The 22,175-nt window shown below is 36.4% G+C and overlaps 3 protein-coding genes across 5 annotated transcripts; all 3 read right to left on the reverse strand.

Moving 5' to 3' along the window:
* Positions 1-6,492: 6,492 nt before the first annotated feature.
* On the reverse strand, positions 6,493-9,413 carry LOC103950771 (calcium-dependent mitochondrial ATP-magnesium/phosphate carrier protein 2). Of its 2 annotated transcripts, none has more exons than XM_009362006.3 (4): positions 8,427-9,413; positions 7,304-8,092; positions 7,097-7,187; positions 6,493-6,948 (listed from the first exon to the last, which is right to left on the reverse strand). In XM_009362006.3, the coding sequence occupies exons 1-4, from the start codon at positions 8,890-8,892 to the stop codon at positions 6,759-6,761; spliced, it is 1,536 nt and encodes a 511-aa protein (XP_009360281.2). In that variant the 5' UTR covers positions 8,893-9,413; the 3' UTR covers positions 6,493-6,758. The 2 variants fall into 2 exon arrangements, with proteins under 2 accessions (XP_009360281.2, XP_009360282.2); XM_009362007.2 differs by having other exon boundaries at positions 7,304-8,106; positions 8,427-8,564.
* A 592-nt stretch (positions 9,414-10,005) lies between these two features.
* Positions 10,006-12,868, reverse strand: LOC103950769. Its single transcript, XM_009362004.3, has 5 exons — positions 12,696-12,868; positions 11,400-12,247; positions 11,128-11,280; positions 10,454-10,734; positions 10,006-10,368 (listed from the first exon to the last, which is right to left on the reverse strand). The coding sequence occupies exons 2-4, from the start codon at positions 12,240-12,242 to the stop codon at positions 10,477-10,479; spliced, it is 1,254 nt and encodes a 417-aa protein (XP_009360279.2). The 5' UTR covers positions 12,243-12,247; positions 12,696-12,868; the 3' UTR covers positions 10,006-10,368; positions 10,454-10,476.
* A 3,027-nt stretch (positions 12,869-15,895) lies between these two features.
* LOC103950768 lies at positions 15,896-18,570 on the reverse strand. Of its 2 annotated transcripts, none has more exons than XM_009362003.3 (4): positions 18,414-18,570; positions 17,020-17,872; positions 16,537-16,686; positions 15,896-16,428 (listed from the first exon to the last, which is right to left on the reverse strand). In XM_009362003.3, exons 2-4 carry the CDS (start codon positions 17,866-17,868, stop codon positions 16,207-16,209), a joined length of 1,221 nt encoding a protein of 406 aa, XP_009360278.2. In that variant the 5' UTR covers positions 17,869-17,872; positions 18,414-18,570; the 3' UTR covers positions 15,896-16,206. The 2 variants fall into 2 exon arrangements, with proteins under 2 accessions (XP_009360278.2, XP_009360277.2); XM_009362002.3 differs by having other exon boundaries at positions 17,020-17,875; positions 18,414-18,560.
* Between the last annotated feature and the right edge of the window lie 3,605 nt (positions 18,571-22,175).

Genomic DNA, 22,175 nt, shown 5'->3' on the forward strand with positions numbered 1-22,175 from the left:
GTCAATTTAATAATTTGTTAATTTTGTATTGTGTCAGGTTAACAGATTGTGTCAGAAATTGTCTGACCTAGTCCAGTCCAACTTTAGCTCAAAATGAATCAATAAACGAAAACGAAGGATTAGAACTTAGAACTCTAGAACTTTTTTTAAAATGATAACATCACATATATCAAGTGCCAAGATAACGAAGTGTTTAGTGTTTACGATGTAGAGAAACTTACAAACAATAGGGATTGTAATTTTGGTGGTATTCTGTAATAATCACTCACTTGTCATGCGTTTAACTCTTTTAAATATTAGTGCATGATTGGTTTAAGATATCATTACACTGACATTCTTCCTGCATGAAAGTCTTTCTCGTATCACAGTGATCTCACTAATAAACTATAAGTAAACTAATCGGAGCTCATGCTCTATGTGACTTAAAATTGAAGGCAATTGGTGGGTTCATTTCCAATAGGCATATGCAAAGTGATGAACAACATGAGCTCATGCATCTTCTTTTCAATTTCTATTTTGTATGTAACTTATGCTGAATTTGATTAGGGACTTTTATTATTTAAAGACAAGGCCTACACAATTACACTTTGGAATTAAGAATAAGTCAAATATCCTCAATTATTGCACATAGCATAAATGTAGTGTAGAATGTGGCAAATACTAGTATATAAAGGGAACTAACGAGTGTCTAAAGTAAGATTAAAGTCTAATTGTTGCCTATTGATAAGCATTTAGCACTAGGTCTTCCTTATCTATAAGAAATATTAGCTTTGGTTTAGAGTTAAGTGGATTAGTGACTTTGGACATAGATTCTCACAAATGGATGGTGCAAGTCCACTCCCATAAAAAGAAAGACCAAATCTAATTCCAAATTTTCCTCTTGTGTTCCATTGTTATCTCATCTCGAGCGTTTCTCTCATGTGGACGGAATATGCGAACGATCCGTGTAGACGAAGATTCAATGGCTGTGATCAACCGAATTTATCGTTAGAATCGAGTTCTAAAGACCTGTATAATTTGCAAGTAAAAGCTGGTGAATCAAGGAAAGGGGAAGGAAGTTGCATCTAACCCAATAACACACCTCTGACCTACTCTGTTTGCCTAATCTACGAAGCACATTCAAAAGTTCACAATAATTAATTTATAAGTGTGAAAAATGTGAAGAAAAACAAAATATGCAACCGCTCGTGATTGCGTTTTCTATGATTTGGCAATGGGTATTCGTCGTTTGGATTATTAAATGACGTATACCCACTAATGTATAGTTAGAGTATGAATTTAAAATTAACAAATAATATTTTTACAAATGCAAAAAAATATTTTGGTCGCTTGGTATGTGATTGGGAATGCAATATCTTTGACGTGGTATGTTCAATATACCAAATCAGTGTCATGAACATAGTAATTGGCCATGGAGGTGCAATCAAGCAACAAATCATGAAACTTGTACATGTGTATCATATAACATGACAAGCACCTTACCCAATGTATCATTTTCGAAATTCTCCTGATGTGAAAATTAACTTGACACACAAATTAAATCCTATTTGTGACAATTGTAGTAGATATATAAGTAGGGATCGTTCTAGACCGGGGATTAACTAGGGATGGTAATCAATACAAATAAGACTCAAAAACACTAAACTAGACTCTATAGACTCAAAATTAACTTAAGACACTTAAAACAACAACCAACAATAAAAAAGACTCAATACTAGACCCAACAAGTGATTTGGACGAAAATAAAACTTAACTTGACTCAAAAGACTCAAAGAAAACAGATTTTGACTCGAATAACAAGATTAAATGAAAGGGGGATTGTGTTTGACGAATTTAAAACTTAAAACAGAAACTTTATGTAAAACACTTTGTAAAAACGACTTTGGGTGAATTAAATGGGTGAAAGGCTAGTTAGAGGGTCCTCCTCCACACATGATATATGCATATGAACCAATTTCCAGTTATTATTCTTTTAGACTATGAATGACAATACCCCAAGTTAATTGCATCGTACAATTAACCATCAGATTTTCCTTATTTCATTGAATTAGATGGAATACGCATCGCAACCAAATTATCTTTCTCAAGTTCCCTATATGAAACGCATGATAGAGATACATATCAAAAGTCATTAAGTTTTGTGAAAATCATAAGCATTGACAAGGCATTCATCACTATGAAACACATGAGACTCATACCACGGATTTACTTAACACGATTGTGACTAGCAACCTCCACTACTTATGAATATAAGTGAATAACTATTATGTGAAACTCCCTTATACTCTAGCATCAAATTCATGCATGCAAATTAAGTGTTGACCCCCAACCCACATACATAAACAAGTTTTAATAACTTAGATAAGCAAATCACATTCATGCCTTAAGAAACAATAACTGGATATAATCAATTCATATAAAACATATAATCATGGCTTCGAATTCACCTCTAACTAAAAAGAAATTAGTTCCACATGTTCATCATAATTGAAAACCAAATTAATATAAACATTGAACTAAAACTAAGGATAAAATACACCTAGAAACACTCCACACTCCAATGGCAGATTTCGAACCCTCATTGGATGGCAGATTGCACAAGTCCTCCTCTCCTTCCTTCCTTGCTTGCAGCACTAGGGTGATGTAGGGTGAATTGTGGTGTTTGATGGCTGAAAGTATGAATGAATGAATGAGTGAATGGATGATTTGAATGGTGCGGCATAGGGTTGTATTTATAGGCTAATTATGCACAATTTCTGAAGGAAAAGGATTGCACAATCCCATGGGAAAAGGGTTAAGTCTTGGTAGAAACCAAAGGGGAATGGGAGAGGGAGTACACGGCTAGGTTTTAGGGCCTTCTAGAAGGATAGGTGCGGCACACTTGTAAGGGGAAGATAAGGTGTTCCAGAAAGAGTGTTTAGGGAAAATTCCTAAACCTAAAGGGACAAGAACACACGGCATAGGTATAGAGGAAGGATTACAACTCCTAAACCTACAAGGAATGGCCTACATGCGGCATACAAAGGGTTTATGCTTCTAGAATCTGAATTAGGTGTTTAAATGTATAACTAATCCCCTCTAATTAGCTAGATTTAAGTCCTAACCTGATTTGGATAGGATAAGATAGGATAATGTTAGAGTTAGGAAATGATAAGGTTGGTTAGGATAGGATAAGATAAGGTTGGATAAGGTTCCTTATTTCTTGCTATTTCCTTATCTTCTTTGCATTAGGACTTCTTTCTCCAGATTTGTAGCCATTCCTAGCCCTTCTTGACTTCAATTTCGTCCATTCTCTTTGCTCCATAGTTAAGCTATCCAATCCATGCCCAAAACTGCTCCATTTAGCTTCAAAATGCCCTTTCTTGCTCCTTTTGCCATTAGGACCTAAAAACATACGAAAATAGCTTAAAAGACTAAAATATATAGTAATTAACTCACTAAATGCAAGGAAACAACATAACTAAGTAGCATAAATATGCTTCTATCATCTCCTATTTGATTTCAACTCGTAATCAACATTTTATGGTCATTTCTCTATGAGCACGGTTTAGTGAGTCCATGGTAAGTTCCAAAATATTTTTTTTATTTTTTATTTTTCTATAGTTGTATGAATTTTACATCTTACATAATATTTTATTCATTATGTAATACGTGGCACATTGTGATTCGTTTGATACAACTTTTCTCGAATATTGTGACATCAAAATGACGAGCACCTTGGCAGTGATTCCGTAAATATTTTTTTTGATATACATTTTTTAACTTATATTATATTTTATTGAAAGTTTACCCATTAATTAATGTGCAATTTACGATCCGGTTCCACCGATGACCTCAGCTTTTGTTGTGAGCCGTCCATATCAAATTCAACACGTCATTTGGCGAATAAAACTTAATTTTTATTACAAGCGATAATCCATACAAAAGATTCTCTCTCTCTAAGTGTTGAAAGACTAATGTTGTGATTGATGGAAAGCAGAGGAAGAATGATAATATTCTATATTCTAAGCAAAAGATAACCACACTTACCCGATTAGAGAATAATGCTCAAGAGGGACCATTACAGATGTGATTCTTTCTCTTGATGATCTGTTTCCTTTGTCTTCTTTGCTTTCCTCTTTTTCTCCTTTTTAACTTGTAAAATTCTGGATGCCACTGCCGAAGCCACCTACCTTGTTCAGAGCTTCATACAATACAAATTATATATACACTTGTACCTACAGATAACATCACACACACACACACACACACACACACACACTCACTCACTCTCTCTCTCTGTCTCTGGCAAAAACGCACTAGAAAATGTGGAGGAAGAAGAGGAAGAAGATGGTGAAGAATGTGAGTAGAAGAACTTCTTCTACATGCTTGATCAGTCCCACCCTCTTCCTCCCTTGATGGGATGTGAAGGGACAAAAGGCAAGTCAAAGAGGCAAAGGGGAGGCAAAGCCTTTCTTCCGGTTCGTTTTCGGCTAGCGATTTTAACAATCTTTCTGTAGCCTCTTGCACTCCTCTCGTCAATAGAGAGAAATTCAGTCTTAGTGCAGACGGCTAAAAGAGGAGCGTCATAATCGCAACCGTTATTTATTTTCCTTTTTTTTTTCTTAAACATGTCAACTCTTTATGTAATAGTAGAGTAAACAAGCATGCCATGTAATTTTGATAGTGTGTTTTCAAAATGATGGCAGTTTCTTCACTTCAGTTGTGGTCTTTGTTACTTCCATGGCTCAAATTTATATAGCTTTTCAGCATTGCAGTATTGCAGTTGTCAATTTGGAAAGAATTACTGCACTTTAAGCTTGTCCTAAGGATTAAATAAAACTCCTGTGTTGCAAGTTGTTCTTTATCTTTGATCTGTTCAACGACAGAGAAACTTCTCTGCATCTGGGATGCCATGTAGGCGGGTCGGTGTGCCAATGTTCAATCACGCAAACGAAGCCATGTAAGATTGTTAAAATATTAAGTAATAAATGTGACATGGCAATGCATGAATGGCTTGGGATACCAACTGGTGTCATCTCGGGTGTAGAGGAGCTTTTCACGTTCGTATGAGTTGCTTCTGCACAAAATCTTACAACCACCCACATCTAATTATTGAATAAAGTTGAGGTTCCACCGTAAAACCAATTGACAATATAAAAAGTAACCCCAACCTCTTATTAGTCCATGCAAGGTCTCTCCTCCTGTCAATGTAAGACTTATTCTCAACACGACCCCTCACATGTGACGAATTTTCAAGCCTAATACGTGAACAACAAAACAGGATGACGTGGAGCGCGTGTGGCCGTTTAGCATCACACGTGGGGCAACCTGCTTTCATACTATGAAGAAAGTTGAGATTCCACTGTAAAACCAATTGGCTATATGAGGAGTAGCCCAACCTCTTATAAGTCAATGGTTCATCCTCCCATCAATGTGGAACTCATTCTCAACAATTTTGTGCTGCTACTGCTGGGAGTTAGCAATGCCAGTTTGCACTTATAGACGTGTTCGAGTTTGTACGACTCCCTGGGCGCCAAAGACGACCAGTTGGAACTGGAAATGCGAGCAACCGTAAATCCATCACGGGCGATAGAGGCATTAGAGTTCACAGATCACAAACTCAAATTGCAGCATAACAGCAAGAAACACCATGCACTTGACATGTTACATCATGCAATGTCGATCGCCAAACGTATAGATATTAATGTTTACATGCTAAAATGCAACTACCTAAAGAACATACAAGGCCAAAGCAAGCAACCAAGAATTTTAGTTACAAACTACAGCATATCCAGCACAGGTTAGCAACAAGAGAACATGATTAAGTTACGAAATGACTGGACAATACTCATTCTAATGCACGATGTTAAACATCGTATGTTACGCCATCTAGTTATGATATTACATCCATGATCAAGCACATTACAACTTTACAGTGCAACAGTTAAACAGCTAACCGAAAGAACAGACATCTAAGATGTTGAGATCACAAAACATGAATTTTACAATTTACCTAAACATGATGTTTCAAAAATATGTTTTCGAGGCAACAATCCCAAGTGGTCGCTATTCCTAACTGAAGCAGATATTACACGCAATAAAATGACCGCAAGCAAGCACAGCAAGAGAATGGTCTTCGCACACAGCACGTATAGGCACAAATTAAAAGGACCTGTAATAGAAGATTAAAACAACAGCTTGCTTATCCTATAGATGCATCATGCCGAGGTACGTACAGAGGCAACTAGATATTATGGCTGAAATATCTACAGGTCACATATGAAACTCATGTAAATTTCACCACATGGATTAGTAGAGAAAATATCATCTAGTTCCGCCAAAATCTTGCTGTATATAGCACAAAAAATCTTGATGGCTGTAGGCAATAATTTAACAGATGGGGAAAATAGAAACTTAAAAACTTCCTGTGTTCATTAATGAGATAGCCTAACAAGCACACGTTTCCAAAGAAAGAGAGAGATACAGTCTTAATAAACACAGAAAAAGGAAGAAGATAATACCTATCACCTTTGCCATCAAATTCCAAATGTGCCTGTAACCTTGTTTCTCAATTGAAAGTTATGATAAATCCGGGAAAACAAATTTTCCGACTACAAAATTGAAAATCCTGTGCCCCGTATCCTGAAGTGGGATACCATCTGTCTTATAACAATCATATCCTCTACTTAACTACTAATCTCATTTCCTTTTCTTTTTCTTCATCATCAGCACCGTTACAATTTCTAACTACAAAGATCAATGTAGTTACCAACTTGCTACAGATCTAGTTTCTTTTTCATGGCTTCATATACCATATATGTAATGCTTGCAGCTGGAACAACTTTGAGAAGATTTGGAAACAATCCCTTGTAGAAACCTCTATAGCCTTCGTGTTGAAGGGTTCTCCAGAATACATCAGACATTCCTTTATATGCAGTAGCTGTATTAGAACGTTGAGCTTGCAATCTGGAAAGCAATAAATATATTAAACCCAACAGAAAATTCATCAGAATAGCAAAAATTAAGAAGTGAAAAATTCAAGTAGCTCGGATGTGCACTCTTCAATAAAAATAAACAACCACAGTAGTGGAAGACTTCAGCCATGAAATTGTACCTTGTTCGGATAACCTGCAATGGATAAACACATGTTGCTCCTAGAGCTCCAGATACTGTCCCACATCCCAGCTGAATAAGAGGACCAGGTTCTGGAAAAAAGTGAAGATTTTAAAAGGCAATTCAGTAAATGTTAGAAAGAGCGTTATCGAGATGAAAAGGATAAGGAAAGGAGAATTAAAAAAACAAAAAAACCAGAGAACTGTACCGCTATTATCGTGAAGAAAATATGTCTTTGACATATCTTTTAAGGTCTCATAGGTCGCAAGGTCGATGCCAGCGTAGGGGACAATCCCAAGAAGTGACGGACACAGACCTTTATAGAAGGCCCGAGGTCCCTCATGAATCCATATTTCTTTAGTTAAGGTCCTCAACCGAGGACTCTTTCCAGCTTCTGAAGTGCAAGTCTGTAACCGAGTTTTCACAAGATCCAAGGGATATATAGAAGTTTGTGCCACTGCACCTGCCATACCACCAGCCAAAAGTCTACCAGCAGTACCAATATCTCCCTCATCTGCCGCCATATTATCTCCAATGACTTTCTTTAACATTTCATAAGTATAGAACTTGATGGCACTTTCAGGTGCTACCTTCACAACATTTATTCCGTTACCTCGGAAAAACCCCAGAATACCGTCATCCTTCAGTATCTTCTTGATAGCTGGTACTACAGAAGCACGAGATGTCTGAACTTGCAAAACCACTTTCAAGCGATCAAGAGGAGCGGTGGCAGTACGAGAAGCGGCTCCAGCTACAGCCCCTGCAATAAAGTATCTGCTCCTATGAACATGCCTACCAATTCCTTCTGGAATAACAGCCTGCTCTCCAATATCCACAAGAAACACCCTTTCCCAGTGATGATATATGTTCTCAATTGTTGCTTCATGCGGATAAAGTAGAAGAAAATCTCTCCATTCTTCAAAAGTTATAATTCCATTGTTATCCTTATCAACATGCTCCACAAAACGCGCAAGTTCCTCATCATCCATTTCAATCCCTACAAATTAAAAACTGCCAGGGCTTATAAGATGGAAAATAAAGAAACTTCCCAATTAAAGTCTACGGAAAAGGAAACCCTCTCGCTTTTGTTTTCTCCGAAACAGTTTTGGGAAATAATACTAGTCATAGCTCTACATTCCCATCAAGCTCAATGTAGAACATGATGGTAACAATGCTCCCTAGTGGAAATTATATTACAATCAGAGCAATACTATAAACGATGCCTCAAAGCAAGAACCAATCCTCAATCTACAGACGAAACTATGAACTAGCATGTAAAAGTTAGCGAATTTTCACAATTTCGAAACAAAAGAAAGTATAGTTGGGCATACCAGCCTTGACAAGGGCATCCCAAAGCTCCTCGGGCAGAATGCAGCCGTTGTGCTCAACATCAATGGCCTGAAAAATGCGGTAGAGCTCGAGCTCCTTGTCATCCATGTACCGCCGGAACTCAAGATAATCGACCCTGCCATCTCTGTTAGCATCACAGACCTTCAGAAGATCATTGGCGTACTTGTATTCCGGCGGAATCTGAAGGGCCGACAATCCGGCCTCGATCTGAGAATAATCCAAATACCCAAGATCCTCAGCATCGAAGAAATTGAAAAGGCTTCGAATTCGGACCTCCCTGTCCTCCTTGGTCTCGCGCAAGGCTAGAAGAACGTGATCCATCGAAATGGGTCCGCTTTTCTTGACCGGATTGCAACATCCTTCGCCTTTGGCGATGGCGGTGGACTTGTTCGCATCCACGTTGGGGAAGCCGACATGCTCTGCCGCGGCCGGCTTTGCCCCTGACATAAGAACCCAATTCTTCTTTCCCCTTCTTCTTCAATTTTCTTCGAGCTTCTTCAATGGCGGATCAATCGATCACAACCCACAATAAAGGTATGAGATTTGCGGATTTTGGGCAAATGGGTTGGTGCGTTTTGGGTTGTTCGATCATAAATTCTTCAGCCATCACCATTCAGCAAAGATAGAAACAGGATAGAGGAAATGAGGGTTGGGAGAGATGGGACCTCATCTTCTTCTTCAATGTGAGAGATTGGGTGGATTGAAGAACGGATTTTTGGATTGAATGTAACGGTAATTAAGGAACGGTAACACAGAATATAACAGCCGAGTGGGTGTGTGTGTGTATATATATATATATATTATATCTGCCGTATATAAATACGAGACGAGGGAGGAGGGGAAGATTGTATGATATGAAACTGACGGAGAAGAATCGCTCTGGAATGGAAGTGGATATTCTTCCTCGTGTTTGGTCGCCCTTCACTCCTTCACTTGCCTTTTTTGATTTTATAATTTTTCGTCAAATGTTGAGCGGTGCAAACTTGGGTTGGATCAGTTCGAAATTAATCCCATTTTTAACGTTGATCGGTCGAATTAAGTTACATAAAACTCATCCAAATCAAGATCAATCTCAACTCGATTTTTATTAGGATTGGGTTAGGGTAAAACATTGTTCAATCTGACTCAAATCGAGTTCTAACCCGAATTAAATTTACATTAATATATTATCTCATTTGCTTGTCGAACCAATTTAGAAGCAAGAAACAATGTACATATTTTGAATTTTGACTACTATATTTGAATTGATTTAAACTTTAGAACAATATTTTTTTTTGTTTGAAGTCGTGGATCAATAGTGATTTAAATGTTTATGAACTGAAATTTAAGCTTGTATTTGAGATTGAGACCCAAATTTTACTTCTTGTTGGATTAAATTTTTTTTTTCAGTGAAATAGTATTTGTAAACCAAGTTGCAGTGCATATTGGGCAAACCAGAATTCAGGGGTCGAGTTCATATTTATTCTAACACGATGAAAGTCGAGTTCAACCTGTCCGACAGTCATATACGCTTAAAATTAGATTAAAATAAAAATTAAGTGCTGCTAGACTAAAAAGCCGTATACGCCATACACTATTCTTATTCCTTGCCAAAATAGGGAGTCTTAGTTTGATGCCATGCTCCCAAACCCATTTACTTGACAAGGTCATCGATCTTACCACAATACACAAATAAAAGGTGGGAAAGCTCTATTATGTATTGAACAGACTGAATTGAGCTTCAAAGTTCACCACATTTAACAAAACACTTGAAGATGAAGTTCAAATTATTGCCAAACCAACGGATACATTGGCTTTGTTATGTCTACATATCACAGCGCCGGGTGAGACGTAGAATCAACACGCTTTACATAACCCGAACGTAAAAGTTCATGACGCCATTGATGAAGGACGTGATCAGCTTTAGCTTATACGACTCGAAATCTGCAAGAACAAAACCATGTCAGTACATTAACGAATTTGAGTTCGGGCGATAAAGAATCCAGACGCCTTATTTAGACTCATTAACCTTAATGTTCAACGGTGCATCGCTCAAAGTGCAGTGTCGAAGCTAAGCACAGAGGAAGTTGGAAGGTAGTCAGCAACCAAAATGTAGAAGAGACCCATAACTCCGGTGTGCGTCTGAGTGCTGCTGTAATTAGATACTAGAGTCAGAGTCTCGCCATCGTTTATTCTGATTGAGCCCGGTCGAGGATAACAACTGGACATTCCTACAATATAACCAGCCTCATCTCCAGCTTCCTTCCCTTTTCCATAAATTGGTATTGACGAACACAGAACCCGTCCGTCCTAAAATAATCACAAGCAAGCACATTACTTGAAGACACATACTTTCAATACATGTGTGAGCTCAACAAGAAAGAGAGACAAGGAAGAGTACAATTTAGCCTGACACACGACGGAAACTCTTGACTTTATAAAAAGGGTGCAGTAAGAGATCATAATGCAGCGATTAAAGCTAAATCCTATATACAGTATGAAGGTCACATACTTGCAAATGCAAGGTGGGGGAAGATGCAAATTGTTGCAGTCTGGTTGCAAATATATTAAAGGGTAATGTATGCAAGCCGGTATATACTACTTACAGGAATTCTCAAAGGTTTTTGAGTTCTACCATATGCCGAAAGAAATTATTTTAAGGTTCGAAAAAACCAAATTGCTAAGAGTGGAAGAAAAGATCACCTCTCCATATAGAGTTGAACCGATCCCCCCCGTGTGCTGATGAGCTACACCATAGACGACATAACCACCAGTCGTCATAGTAGCCAATGACGATTGGCTGTCAAAGCACCCATCACTGGTCGCACTGCAAGACTCTTCGACATTATATTCAACCTGCACAAAAGAAAGATATAGCCTCAATCATAAAAAGAAACTGAGTTCATAAAAACTGCAAACGCCATTCGAGCGAATACTATTCCAACATATCATACGATGAGGTGAAACTCACTAACCCGGCACTCATGTTCAATAGCATGTCCGGCTGAATGATTCATTTTATCAGTGACATCAAAGATATAAATCTTGACAGGCACGATCGAATCAGACCAATCAACCCACTTCACAGTATATCTTAAGTAGAGGTTTCTCCTGACACCATTAAAGCCTTGTTTTACCCTGCACTGTACACCATCATAACAACAAAACAAACCTCCTATGTACCCTGGCCTCAAAGGCCGGCCTCGAGAATCCGTTGACACATTATAAAGATCACACCTGCACTCGGTGCATCCCAACCCATTCTCCGCTCCCCGTGTGTCAATCGCATGCACATTGAGCATCCATCTCTCCTCATAGCCAGCAGGAGTCACTGCTGGATTCCCAACTTCAATTCCAAAAGGATCCGGAACATGTGTATCTGTTTTCCGTGTTTCGGACCCAAGTCCAAAGTACTGTCCGAGAGTCCTCTGGCACACTCCACTGTTTCTCACAAAAATAAAATCCGACCTTTGAAGCTCCTCAGCACGGGTCCCCTCCGGCTCCACGGAACCTACGCGGCCATAATACCCCTCGACAACCCAATGATGGAGATAAGTTTCGTGAAGGGGAATCGGATTCCCTTCCTCGTCAATTACTTCAGCAGTGAAGCTCTTGATTGCAATATGACCTCTCGGGAAGTCGATGTCGTAGTAATACTTGTCTGCAACTGATCCAGGTCCCAACACAAACTTAGGGGAGACAAAAACACTAGTTCTTGTCTTAGTTTTGACAATCCTAAGAGCATGTGAGCATGGCGATCTTAATGCCAATACTACCATAGCCAACAAAACCACCCAACCCTGAAAACAGCTTGCCATTTTTTCTGCCAAAACAACCAAAATACTCACACACAAACTCAAAACTCAAATTCCACGCTCCGAATCATAACGAAGCAATGTTATTAGCGATCCAAAAACGTCATCGTACACTCATCCCATATAAAAATATAGGGAAAAACTGCACTTCGAAGTGAAACAGTGATATTTTTGAAGTGTCGATAACAGCTCTTCAAATTTAAAATTATTGACTATACAAATTTTCACACTCCAATCAAAACACTAAACAAAAAGTAAGGACTGCATGATTCTGCACAATTTTTTTCTTTTCACCGTCTCTTAATTTTTCTTTGATTTATTCCATTTAAACGCTAAAAACAAACATGAGTGGGTGAAAATCACTTTCTCTATCGAATTTGCGATTTTTTCATAAGGGTTAATCTACAAATCAACAAACGTATACGAAACATAAAGAGGAAAGGCTGAAGAGAGTACCAGAAGAAAAGACGAGTCTGAGATAAGAAGTTGGAGACTTATAATCCGTTTGATACAAATCAGACGTTACTTTTATAGCGTGGATTATGAGTGTATGGGCGAGTGTGCGCCCGCCCGGCCGTTCAAACCCTACAGATTTTAGAGAGAGAAAACTTGAGAGAGTGCTGTAAACGCGAGTGTGTTGACTCACTGTGTTACTTGGCGTCGCCCGCTGGACATATTACGGAAGCGATGACGTGTTGTGATATCTACGGCGTGTCGTGTTACTTCTGTAGTCGCTCCCTTTTATGGCACCTTTGCCATCCAGGAGAGCTCTTGTTGGATATTTTTGGGAAGATTCTGAAGATTCTTTAAATATATTCATTTATCGTACACGGTACGATTAGAAATAATTATACATTTTTTTATTTAAAATTAAATATAAACAGAATATGATAAAAAATAATCGTACAATGTACAATAAATATATGTAATTAGAGGTCCTGAAATCCTCACAAAGAGGATCCTCTCTCCTTTGCCTTTACCATATTTTCCTTCACACCAGATATAACACAGGGCAGAAATAATACCAAAAATGGTAATATCAGGGAAACTACATTTTTATATTTGAGTTAATAGTTGATTTTTTTTAAATTATTAAAAGTGAAATTTATTTATCAGCCACTAAAAAAAAATAAAAATTAATGATTAATTTATTATTTAAATATTAATAAACGTACTTATTTTTATTAATGACATACCATTTAAAATATGATTTCTTCGTCATGATGCATAAGAATTAATTATAAAAGTTTGACCATCTTTTTATTTAGGCAAGTGATTTTGTGTGTGTGTATATATATATATATATTTTATTTCTTTACACATATATATTTTCTATTTTTAACTATTAAATTGAATAAATCAATTGAAATTACTAAATATTAAACCCAATCTCTTGTGTGTAAAAACCTAAAACACGTGTGTGGTGTTTATCATTTGCTTAGTTTTTTTTTTGAAACCCATCATTTGCTTAGTTTTGTATGGAGGTCCGAGTTCCAGCATGGCTAGATCACTAGTTCTTATCCTTATTTTGGCATACGAAGCATCCCCGCATATTTATTGCGGAAACCAACCCATGACTTGGTGTACACAAAGGTTGGATTCTAGTTAATGAATACTTCGGACATCCCAAAACCATAGAATGGTTTTAATCTACCGCGCATTTTTGCTTATTATCTTCAAAATTTAAATTCATTCAACAATGATGAATATGATGATTTTAAGTTAAAGTACAATTTTGCAGACCCTCAAAATTTAAATTCCTAAGTTATATCATTTTCAAATAAAATAATGTTGTGAAATCTTTCACAGCATGATATTGCATTATTAAATTAGAACATCACGTGACAATGAACTTGTCTCCTCTTATATTAAATTTAAAATACGAGAAAGAGAACTTGCCGCCACTCTCCAAAATATGTAGGCCCAAAAAAAAAAAAAATGCCATATTTGCCAATTAATATGCAGCTTAGTTCAATTTTAGGTAACAAATGACATCTATTTGTCTTTCAATTAGAAAGTCTTTTGTTTAACCAATGTCAACGTAGTGCACTTGTGGTTTTCTAATACAGGAAATCCTAGGCAAATCCACTATTTAGATTAAATTTATAAATAGTATAATGTGGTTGTGATGGTTAGATTATTAATTAATTATTGATTAACGTGTTTATTTCATATTAATTATTGGTAACACATCACATGATTGAGAAATACTAAGGGGACTTTTCAAAAGTGGCTCTCTATGAACTATCTGCCACTTCATAGTTTGTCAATTCTAATAATATATTACAAAATATTGTGTAAAAAATACAAGGTAACAGAGAGTCTACAAAAGATCTAACTTTTGAAGGAGTCCCACTTAGATTGAAGTCCTTGGTACTTAAAAGTCCCTATAAACCTTGACTAAGTATGATAAGTACAAAACAAGCCGAACCTAAGAAGATCCCTTCATCGACAACAAAATAATTTCATATCACAAAAATTTGGACTATAGTAAATAAACACTTTCGGACCTTGTTCAGATGGGCTAAGGTATTTTTGTGTGATTTATTTTTTTTATTTAGGCATGGACCTTACTTTTTATTTTTATATTATATAAGAAATGGTGTTGTAAATTATTTAATATTAATTGATTGAAAAATTGGTTGTTTTTACCGTCAATCGGTGCAATTGGTTTTGTTTTGTTGTTTCAATTGGAGTTATATATTCGTAATCAAGACTTTGCAACAAATTGTTCATTGTTAGGAGCGAAATTCTGTCTTTAGAACAGAACATTACCTTAATCTCTAAGTTTTTGAGTTTTTTTAGTAACCTTGCTTGTTAATTATGTTGCTATTTGTTTTAGATAAATTTGTCGTTATAACTACTGCTACAATACTTTGTTTGATATAACATATATAATTTTGATATTTGTTGACGCTACTCGAACAATATGATTGATGAGAAGTAGTAATCGAATTTAACAAACGGAGTACACATGAGTAAATATTTTTAATCAACTCATCTTCAAGTTGTCAAGTTTCTTTACAGGCATCAACTTGTTTACTACTCAAGAAAAAATTTACTTAACGAGAATATCAGATAATATTTACTAATAGAATGTCAAAAGTCAATTTTGGTGTCTCTAAGTACCAAATAACTACCGCATGCCACAAATACCAGTATTTACAAATTTAGAGATAATGAATCATGAGTTCATTCCACGTTTTTCAAGAGGTGAATACAATTCTCCAATTTTCTCATCCGGTTCTGACATCGAATTTTCCCGTTGTTTTCTCTCACCAACCCATAAACTCTCCTCCTCCTCCGACCGCCGTTAGGGTTTTGTGGTCGGACGGTGACGGACTCCGAGGATGATATGCACGACGCCAAAGACATCGAGTCCATGGAATACGACAACGGCTTCTAAAGCGACCAGGATGCCTTGGACTACTACGGCAGCGACAACGACGAGGTTGCTTGTGTGCCACTCTTGTGGATGACTACAACAAATGTTTTATTTTGAATTCGAAATTTCTATGATTGACCACCCCTGACCACCCCCAATCCCTCTCTAATTGATTAGAATTACAAATAATGTATGAACAGAAGTGAAAAGTTTTGCTTCAGTAAAACATAAAAAGTTAAAAACTTAGTGAAAACAATTGAAGCCTGAACAATCACATGAATATTTATGCCAATCTTTCAATTTATTAAGCAGAATCGAGCTTTTATTCATCACACATTCACCAAACACATGAACATGATCGTACAAAGATCAAATTGTTAAATACAAAAAGAGAAGATATAATCAAGATGCCCTACATAACGCGTACATATATATACCAATAATGGGAATATTTTTGTTCACCACCATATTTATGACGTTAGATAAGTTTAAATTTCGAGATCTGTATAGCAGATAAACACAAATCTCAAAATTTACACTTATCTATCGATAATAAACAGAGCGGTCCATAACGTATAGTAGTCAAAGTGTTTCGGCAACCAAAATGTAGAAGAGACCCATGACTCCACTGTGCATCTGAGTGCTGTTGTAACTAGAAACTAGAGTCAGAGACTCCGCATTTTTTATCTTGACTGAGCCTGGCCAAGGGTAACAAGTCGTCATTCCTACAATATAACCGGCCTCATTTCCTGCTTTCGTTCCATTTCCATACATTGGTGTGGACGAACACAAAACCCTTCCGTCCTAAAGTAATCACCATCACAAATTAATAATTAACAAGAATATTAGTCAACTGATTAGTTAATGACACTGTCTAATTATTAATTTGATTAACAACCAAATTAAAAGCACCTGTCCATAGAGTGTTGAACCAAGCGCCCCTTTGTGCTGATGGGCTACACCATAGATGACATAACCACCAGTTGGCATTGTAATCTTTGCCCATTTGTTGTCTAAGCAAACACCGGTTGCATTGCAAGACTTTGCAACATCATATTCGACCTGTACAAATGAAAGAAATATAAATATAGATATTGGATCGTAAATGAAGTATAACCATAAAAAAAATGCAACGCACATGCTAACTTTTTGTTACTAGAATTATATAGGTTGTCAGATTGCAAATATGAACCACACATACTAGCACAAATTAACATTTAAACATCATAATAAAGACCAAATTCACAATCTGACAACGTATCTTATGTTAATTCCTTGACAAATTTAGCAACTTAAACAATATAGAGAAACTATATTTGATAAGAGAACAAATTGTCGTATATACAACGACATATCATAGGATGTTATGCATAATTAAGTTCATTAATTAATTACCTGGCAATTGTGTTTAGATGCAGCAGGTGCCGAAGAATTCATGATATCAGTGGCATCAAAGATATAAATCTTGGCAGGCAGAAGAAACTCAGACCAGTCAACCCACTTCACAGTATATCTCAAGTAGTGGTTTATCTTTTCACCATCAAACCCTTGTTTCAGTCTGCACTTTGCACCATCAGTGCAACATAACAAACCCCCGGTGTACCCAGCCGGCAGAGGCTGGCCACTTGGATCCCTAGACACGTTATACAAATCACACCGGCACTCAGTGCAACCCAAGTTATCTTCCACTCCTCTTGTATCAATTGCATGCACGTTGACCATCCATCTCTCTTCAAACCCATCAGGAAGTCCTTTACCATCCCCAACTTCAATTGCATAACGGCCTGGAACATGTGTGGCTGTTTTCCGTGTTTCGGACCCTAGCCCGTAATATTGTCCAAGAGAACCAGACTGGCACACGCCACTGTTCTCCACCCAAATAACATCTGATTCCGAGAGCTGAAAGGGAGACTGCTGCTTTGGCTCCACGTAACTTTTGCGAGCGTAATATCTTAACACAACCCAGTGATGGAGGTAGGTTTCATTTAGAGGAGTAGATCTCCCTTCTGCATCAACTACTTCAGCATTGAAACTCTTTATGCCAATGTGACCTTTTGGGAATTGAATGTTGTAGAAGTATTTGTTGGAACTTAATCCTGGTTCCAACACAAACTTAGGGGAGAGGTAAACGTCAGTCTTGGTCTTAAATTTCTTGTGTTTCAGATATGCTTGTGAACATGGAGTGCTCAATGCCAATACTAGCACGGCTAACAAAAATACCCAACCTTGGGAACAACCTGCCATTTTCCTGCTAATAACAAGATAGTAACCTCTAGTTAAACAAAATACTCACACAACAAAGCTTAATAGATCTCTTATGGACAATACGTTCCTCTTTATGTTAGGACGAAAGTCTTCCTTCCACGCTAACGTGATCCCCTTTTATTATATAAATATCATAATCGAAATAGTTCATTCTCTATGTTCGACACATATATATGGATGACCAAACGATCTTCAACTCAAATCATGATTTTTTTTTTCTTTCTAGATATGATCCTTAGATGATGATAAAATGGTTCAAATTACGACATTTGCATGCTAAAATAATATCACGTTCTAACATGGGGATTAATGACAGAGCTCAGTTTTATTAAGTCAATTTTATTTGTCTAAATAGCATTGTTGATAAGTACAACTTTCCTCAACTTAATGAACAAGAAAAGACCTAAACAAGAAAAACCCAAGACTTAAGTGTAATTGGTAAACTGTTCCACCTTAACTGAATCTAAAAACCCCATAAAAATGAAAGCATGAGAGAATAGAAAGATTAAAAGTAGAGAGCGTACTCCGAAATGGAAGTCTGGAAGAGGAAGCTCTCAGGCTCTCAGCCACCGCAAGAGTATGAGTTTCTTTTTTTTGGTGGTCAACAGCAAGATTCTGAGTTGAAGATAAACACCGTGGTAGATATAAATCCAACACCTACCCATCCTATATATACACACATATATGTAACCGTGTCAAACATAAATAATGAAAATAAAACTGGTCAATGTGTACGTGTACTTTTATTGGTCATCGCATAAAGCATTGAACTCAATCCATTGATACTGAGGGAGGGTTATATCGCCGTTGTTTCTCTGTCCCTTCAGAAAAGCGAATTAGTCGTAAATGGTGTAACTTCAGAAAAGAGAGATAGTTTTCTTTCTGCCCAAGCCAAAGAGGGGACAAAGTGGTTAGACCAAGGGTGTGTGGATAGGAGTAACTTCAGAAAAGTCAGAGAGAGTGTTCTTTCTGCCCAAGCCAAAGAGGGACAAATGGTTAGACTAAGGGTGTGTGGATAGAAGTAACTTCAGAGAGATAGTGTTCTTTCTACCCAAGCCAAAGAGGGACAAAATGGTTAGACTAAGGGTGTGTGGATAGGAGTAACTTCAGAAAAGTCAGAGAGATGGTGTTCTTTCTGCCCAAGCCAAAGAGGGACAAAATGACAAGCCAAAGAGGGTCAAAATGACAAGCCAAAGAGGGTCAAAATGGTTGGACCAAGGGTGTGTGGATAGGAGTAACTTCAGAAAAGTCAGAGAGATAGTGTTCTTTCTGCCCAAGCTAAAGAGGGACAAAATGGTTAGACTAAGGGCTGGTTTGGTATTGCTGTGTTTTAAAAAAAGCTGCTTCTGCTGTGCTATGAGAATAAGCAGCTGTGAAATAAAGTAGTAGAGTGTTTGGTAAACTTTTTTGTAAAAGTGCTTTTGGAAAAAAAAAGCAGTATTATAGTGTTTGAATAGAAAACTTACCAAAATTTTATGTAAAATAGATGTGAAAAAAAGCCGGTTTTTCAAAGCTGGGTTTTGCAGCTTCTTGTTTTTGGCTTTTTTTCACCCAAAACTGTGAAAAAAGCTGAAGCTAAGCCAAAGAGGGACAAAATGGTTAGACTAAGGGTGGTGCTATCCACACACCCGTTTTTACCTCTTACTCACATCTCTTAATTTCCAGTCGTCAGATTAAGTAGGAACCATCCCCGCACATCCGAAGCGAGTAATTCAATTGAAGCCTAATCTCCTCATTGGCCAATGATACATCCTGTAACACCGTTGGGTAAAAAGCTCGTTGTGTGAGAATGAATTGAAGAAAATGAATGGACAAAAACTAACAAAGATGTATGAGAGGCAAAATAAGTGTAAATATCACTATCCTAGATTAATAAGTGGCCTCAGCCATGACCTCAGCCATGACGATATTAATTAAGAACCTTAAGAATTACTAAGAAAATATGATTGCATTTAGTTTAATCTTAACATTATTAATTGGATCGACAATTCAAACCTTTCAGAATAAAAGATTGCAACTCGACGAGGCATGGTGAGGGGTGAATGGTGCCGGGCTTTTGAATTTTGCTTACAAAACTACAAAAGTCAATTACCATATATGTTTTTAATATCTTGGGGGCAACGTTGTTTCTAGAAAAATGTCATAAAAGTCGATCCAATCTAGATGGGATTGTAGGCATCATAGTTTAAATTTTAGAAAACTTCACTTTAATCCTTGGAAGATGACTTTTAGATTAAAACTATGAGTAAGATTAAAATCTAATTTTAGTCATTAATAACCTCATTTATTAATTATATTTTGATTTTTTAATTATTTCTCTTTTTCTTCCTAATTTTTAATGTATTAATTTTATTTCATTATAATTTTCATTTTCATTTCATTTATCGTAATATATTTTGTTGTAAACATTTAGATAAATTAATTTTTGTTATACAATATATTTCGATGTACTTTGTCTTTTTCATTTATGTACATTAAATTCATTATAATACATATACATTTAGGTACACACATTTCTGTACATAGATTTCGATACAAACATTTAGGTACATTAATTCAATATGATACATCTCGGTACTAAAATTTAGAATTACTAAGAAAATATGATTTCATTTAGTTTAATCTTAACATTATTAATTGGATCGACAATTCAAACCTTTCAGAATAAAAGATTGCAACTCGACGAGGCATAGTGAGGGGTGAATGGTGCCGGGCTTTTGAATTTTGCTTACAAAACTACAAAAGTCAATTACCATATATGTTTTAAATATCTTGGGGGCAACGTTGTTTCTAGAAAAATGTCATAAAAGTCGATCCAATCTAGATGGGATTGTAGGCATCATAGTTTAAATTTTAGAAAACTTCATTTTAATTCTTGGAAGATGACTTTTAGATTAAAACTATGAGTAAGATCAAAATCTAATTTTAGTCATTAATAACCTCATTTATTAATTATATTTTAATTTTTTAATTATTTCTCTTATTCTTCCTAATTTTTAATGTATTAATTTTACGTCATTATAATTTTCATTTTCATTTCATTTATCGTAATATATTTTGTTGTAAACATTTAGATAAATTAATTTTTGTTATACAATATATTTCGATGTACTTTGTCTTCTTCATTTAGGTACATTAAATTCATTATAATACATATACATTTAGGTACACACATTTCCGTATATAGATTTCGATACAAACATTTAGGTACATTAATTCAATATGATACATCTCGGTACTAAAATTTAGGTGCTTACATTTCAATACACATATTTAGGTACATTAATTTAATATAATACATTTCGGTGCATATATGACACATCCTGACCTGGAATGTCCCCCTGGACTTTGAATTGATCTGTGTTGGTCGACACCCGAAGGGTGACGAAGCCATAAAGTGTAGTGATGTGAAAAATGTGAATAAATTTAAACCTAAAAGTGCCTAAGTATAAGAGTGCGCTGGTGAGCGAGAATGAACCCATTTCACACGTGATGTCAGAGCATAAGTAAAGTACAGTAAAGTAGGATGAGAATTATATCATTGAAGGTAATCTCTAATACCAAGATTTGCCAAGAATCTTCGTCGACACGAAAGCTTAGCACTAAAACCTGGAGGGGCGAAAAATAAGGATGAGTGGGTCTAAAAATAAAGTTTTGTAAAAAAACCTTTTTGAAAACATAACAACCCCTCGCCGTAAAACAAGTAAGTTTCCAAATTATACATACTACGTATAGTAAGAAAATACTTACCGTAGCCTGCAATATCCCAAAAATTCAATATGACACAATATTTCGTAAGTAAACACATGACGTCTGTAATCACATAATCTCGCATAAGCAAACATATCATATCAAGTGCTTATTGACACATGCTGACAGACAAGTTCATGCAAAGATATTCTGACATGAACATGACTGGGTGTAACAATGATATACGCTCTAGTACTACAATCACGTGAAGACTAGCGCTATGCATAGCACACACGAGTCCTAATTGCCTATAGCAATCTAGGACAGGACTGACACCTACAATATATCCAAAGCGAGTGTATGGTGCGATGTGCACATACACGTGAAACACCGGTGTAGCAAATGATAAGCAGATAACATAAATATAATCATGCCATAGTGATCCCATAATACGCATACCTGTGCATCTCGTAGGACATAGCATAACTTCATGATTTTTATCAATGCACTAAATCTTATAAATGTCACGCTAATCTAGGCGTATTGTAGAAAACTCTTTATGAAATGTATAAATGGAAACTAACAATTATATATAT

The sequence above is a fragment of a genome, unplaced genomic scaffold, assembly GCF_019419815.1.
Source record: "Pyrus x bretschneideri cultivar Hongxiangsu unplaced genomic scaffold, Pyrus_bretschneideri_v1 Contig3, whole genome shotgun sequence".
Taxonomy (NCBI): domain Eukaryota; kingdom Viridiplantae; phylum Streptophyta; class Magnoliopsida; order Rosales; family Rosaceae; genus Pyrus; species Pyrus x bretschneideri.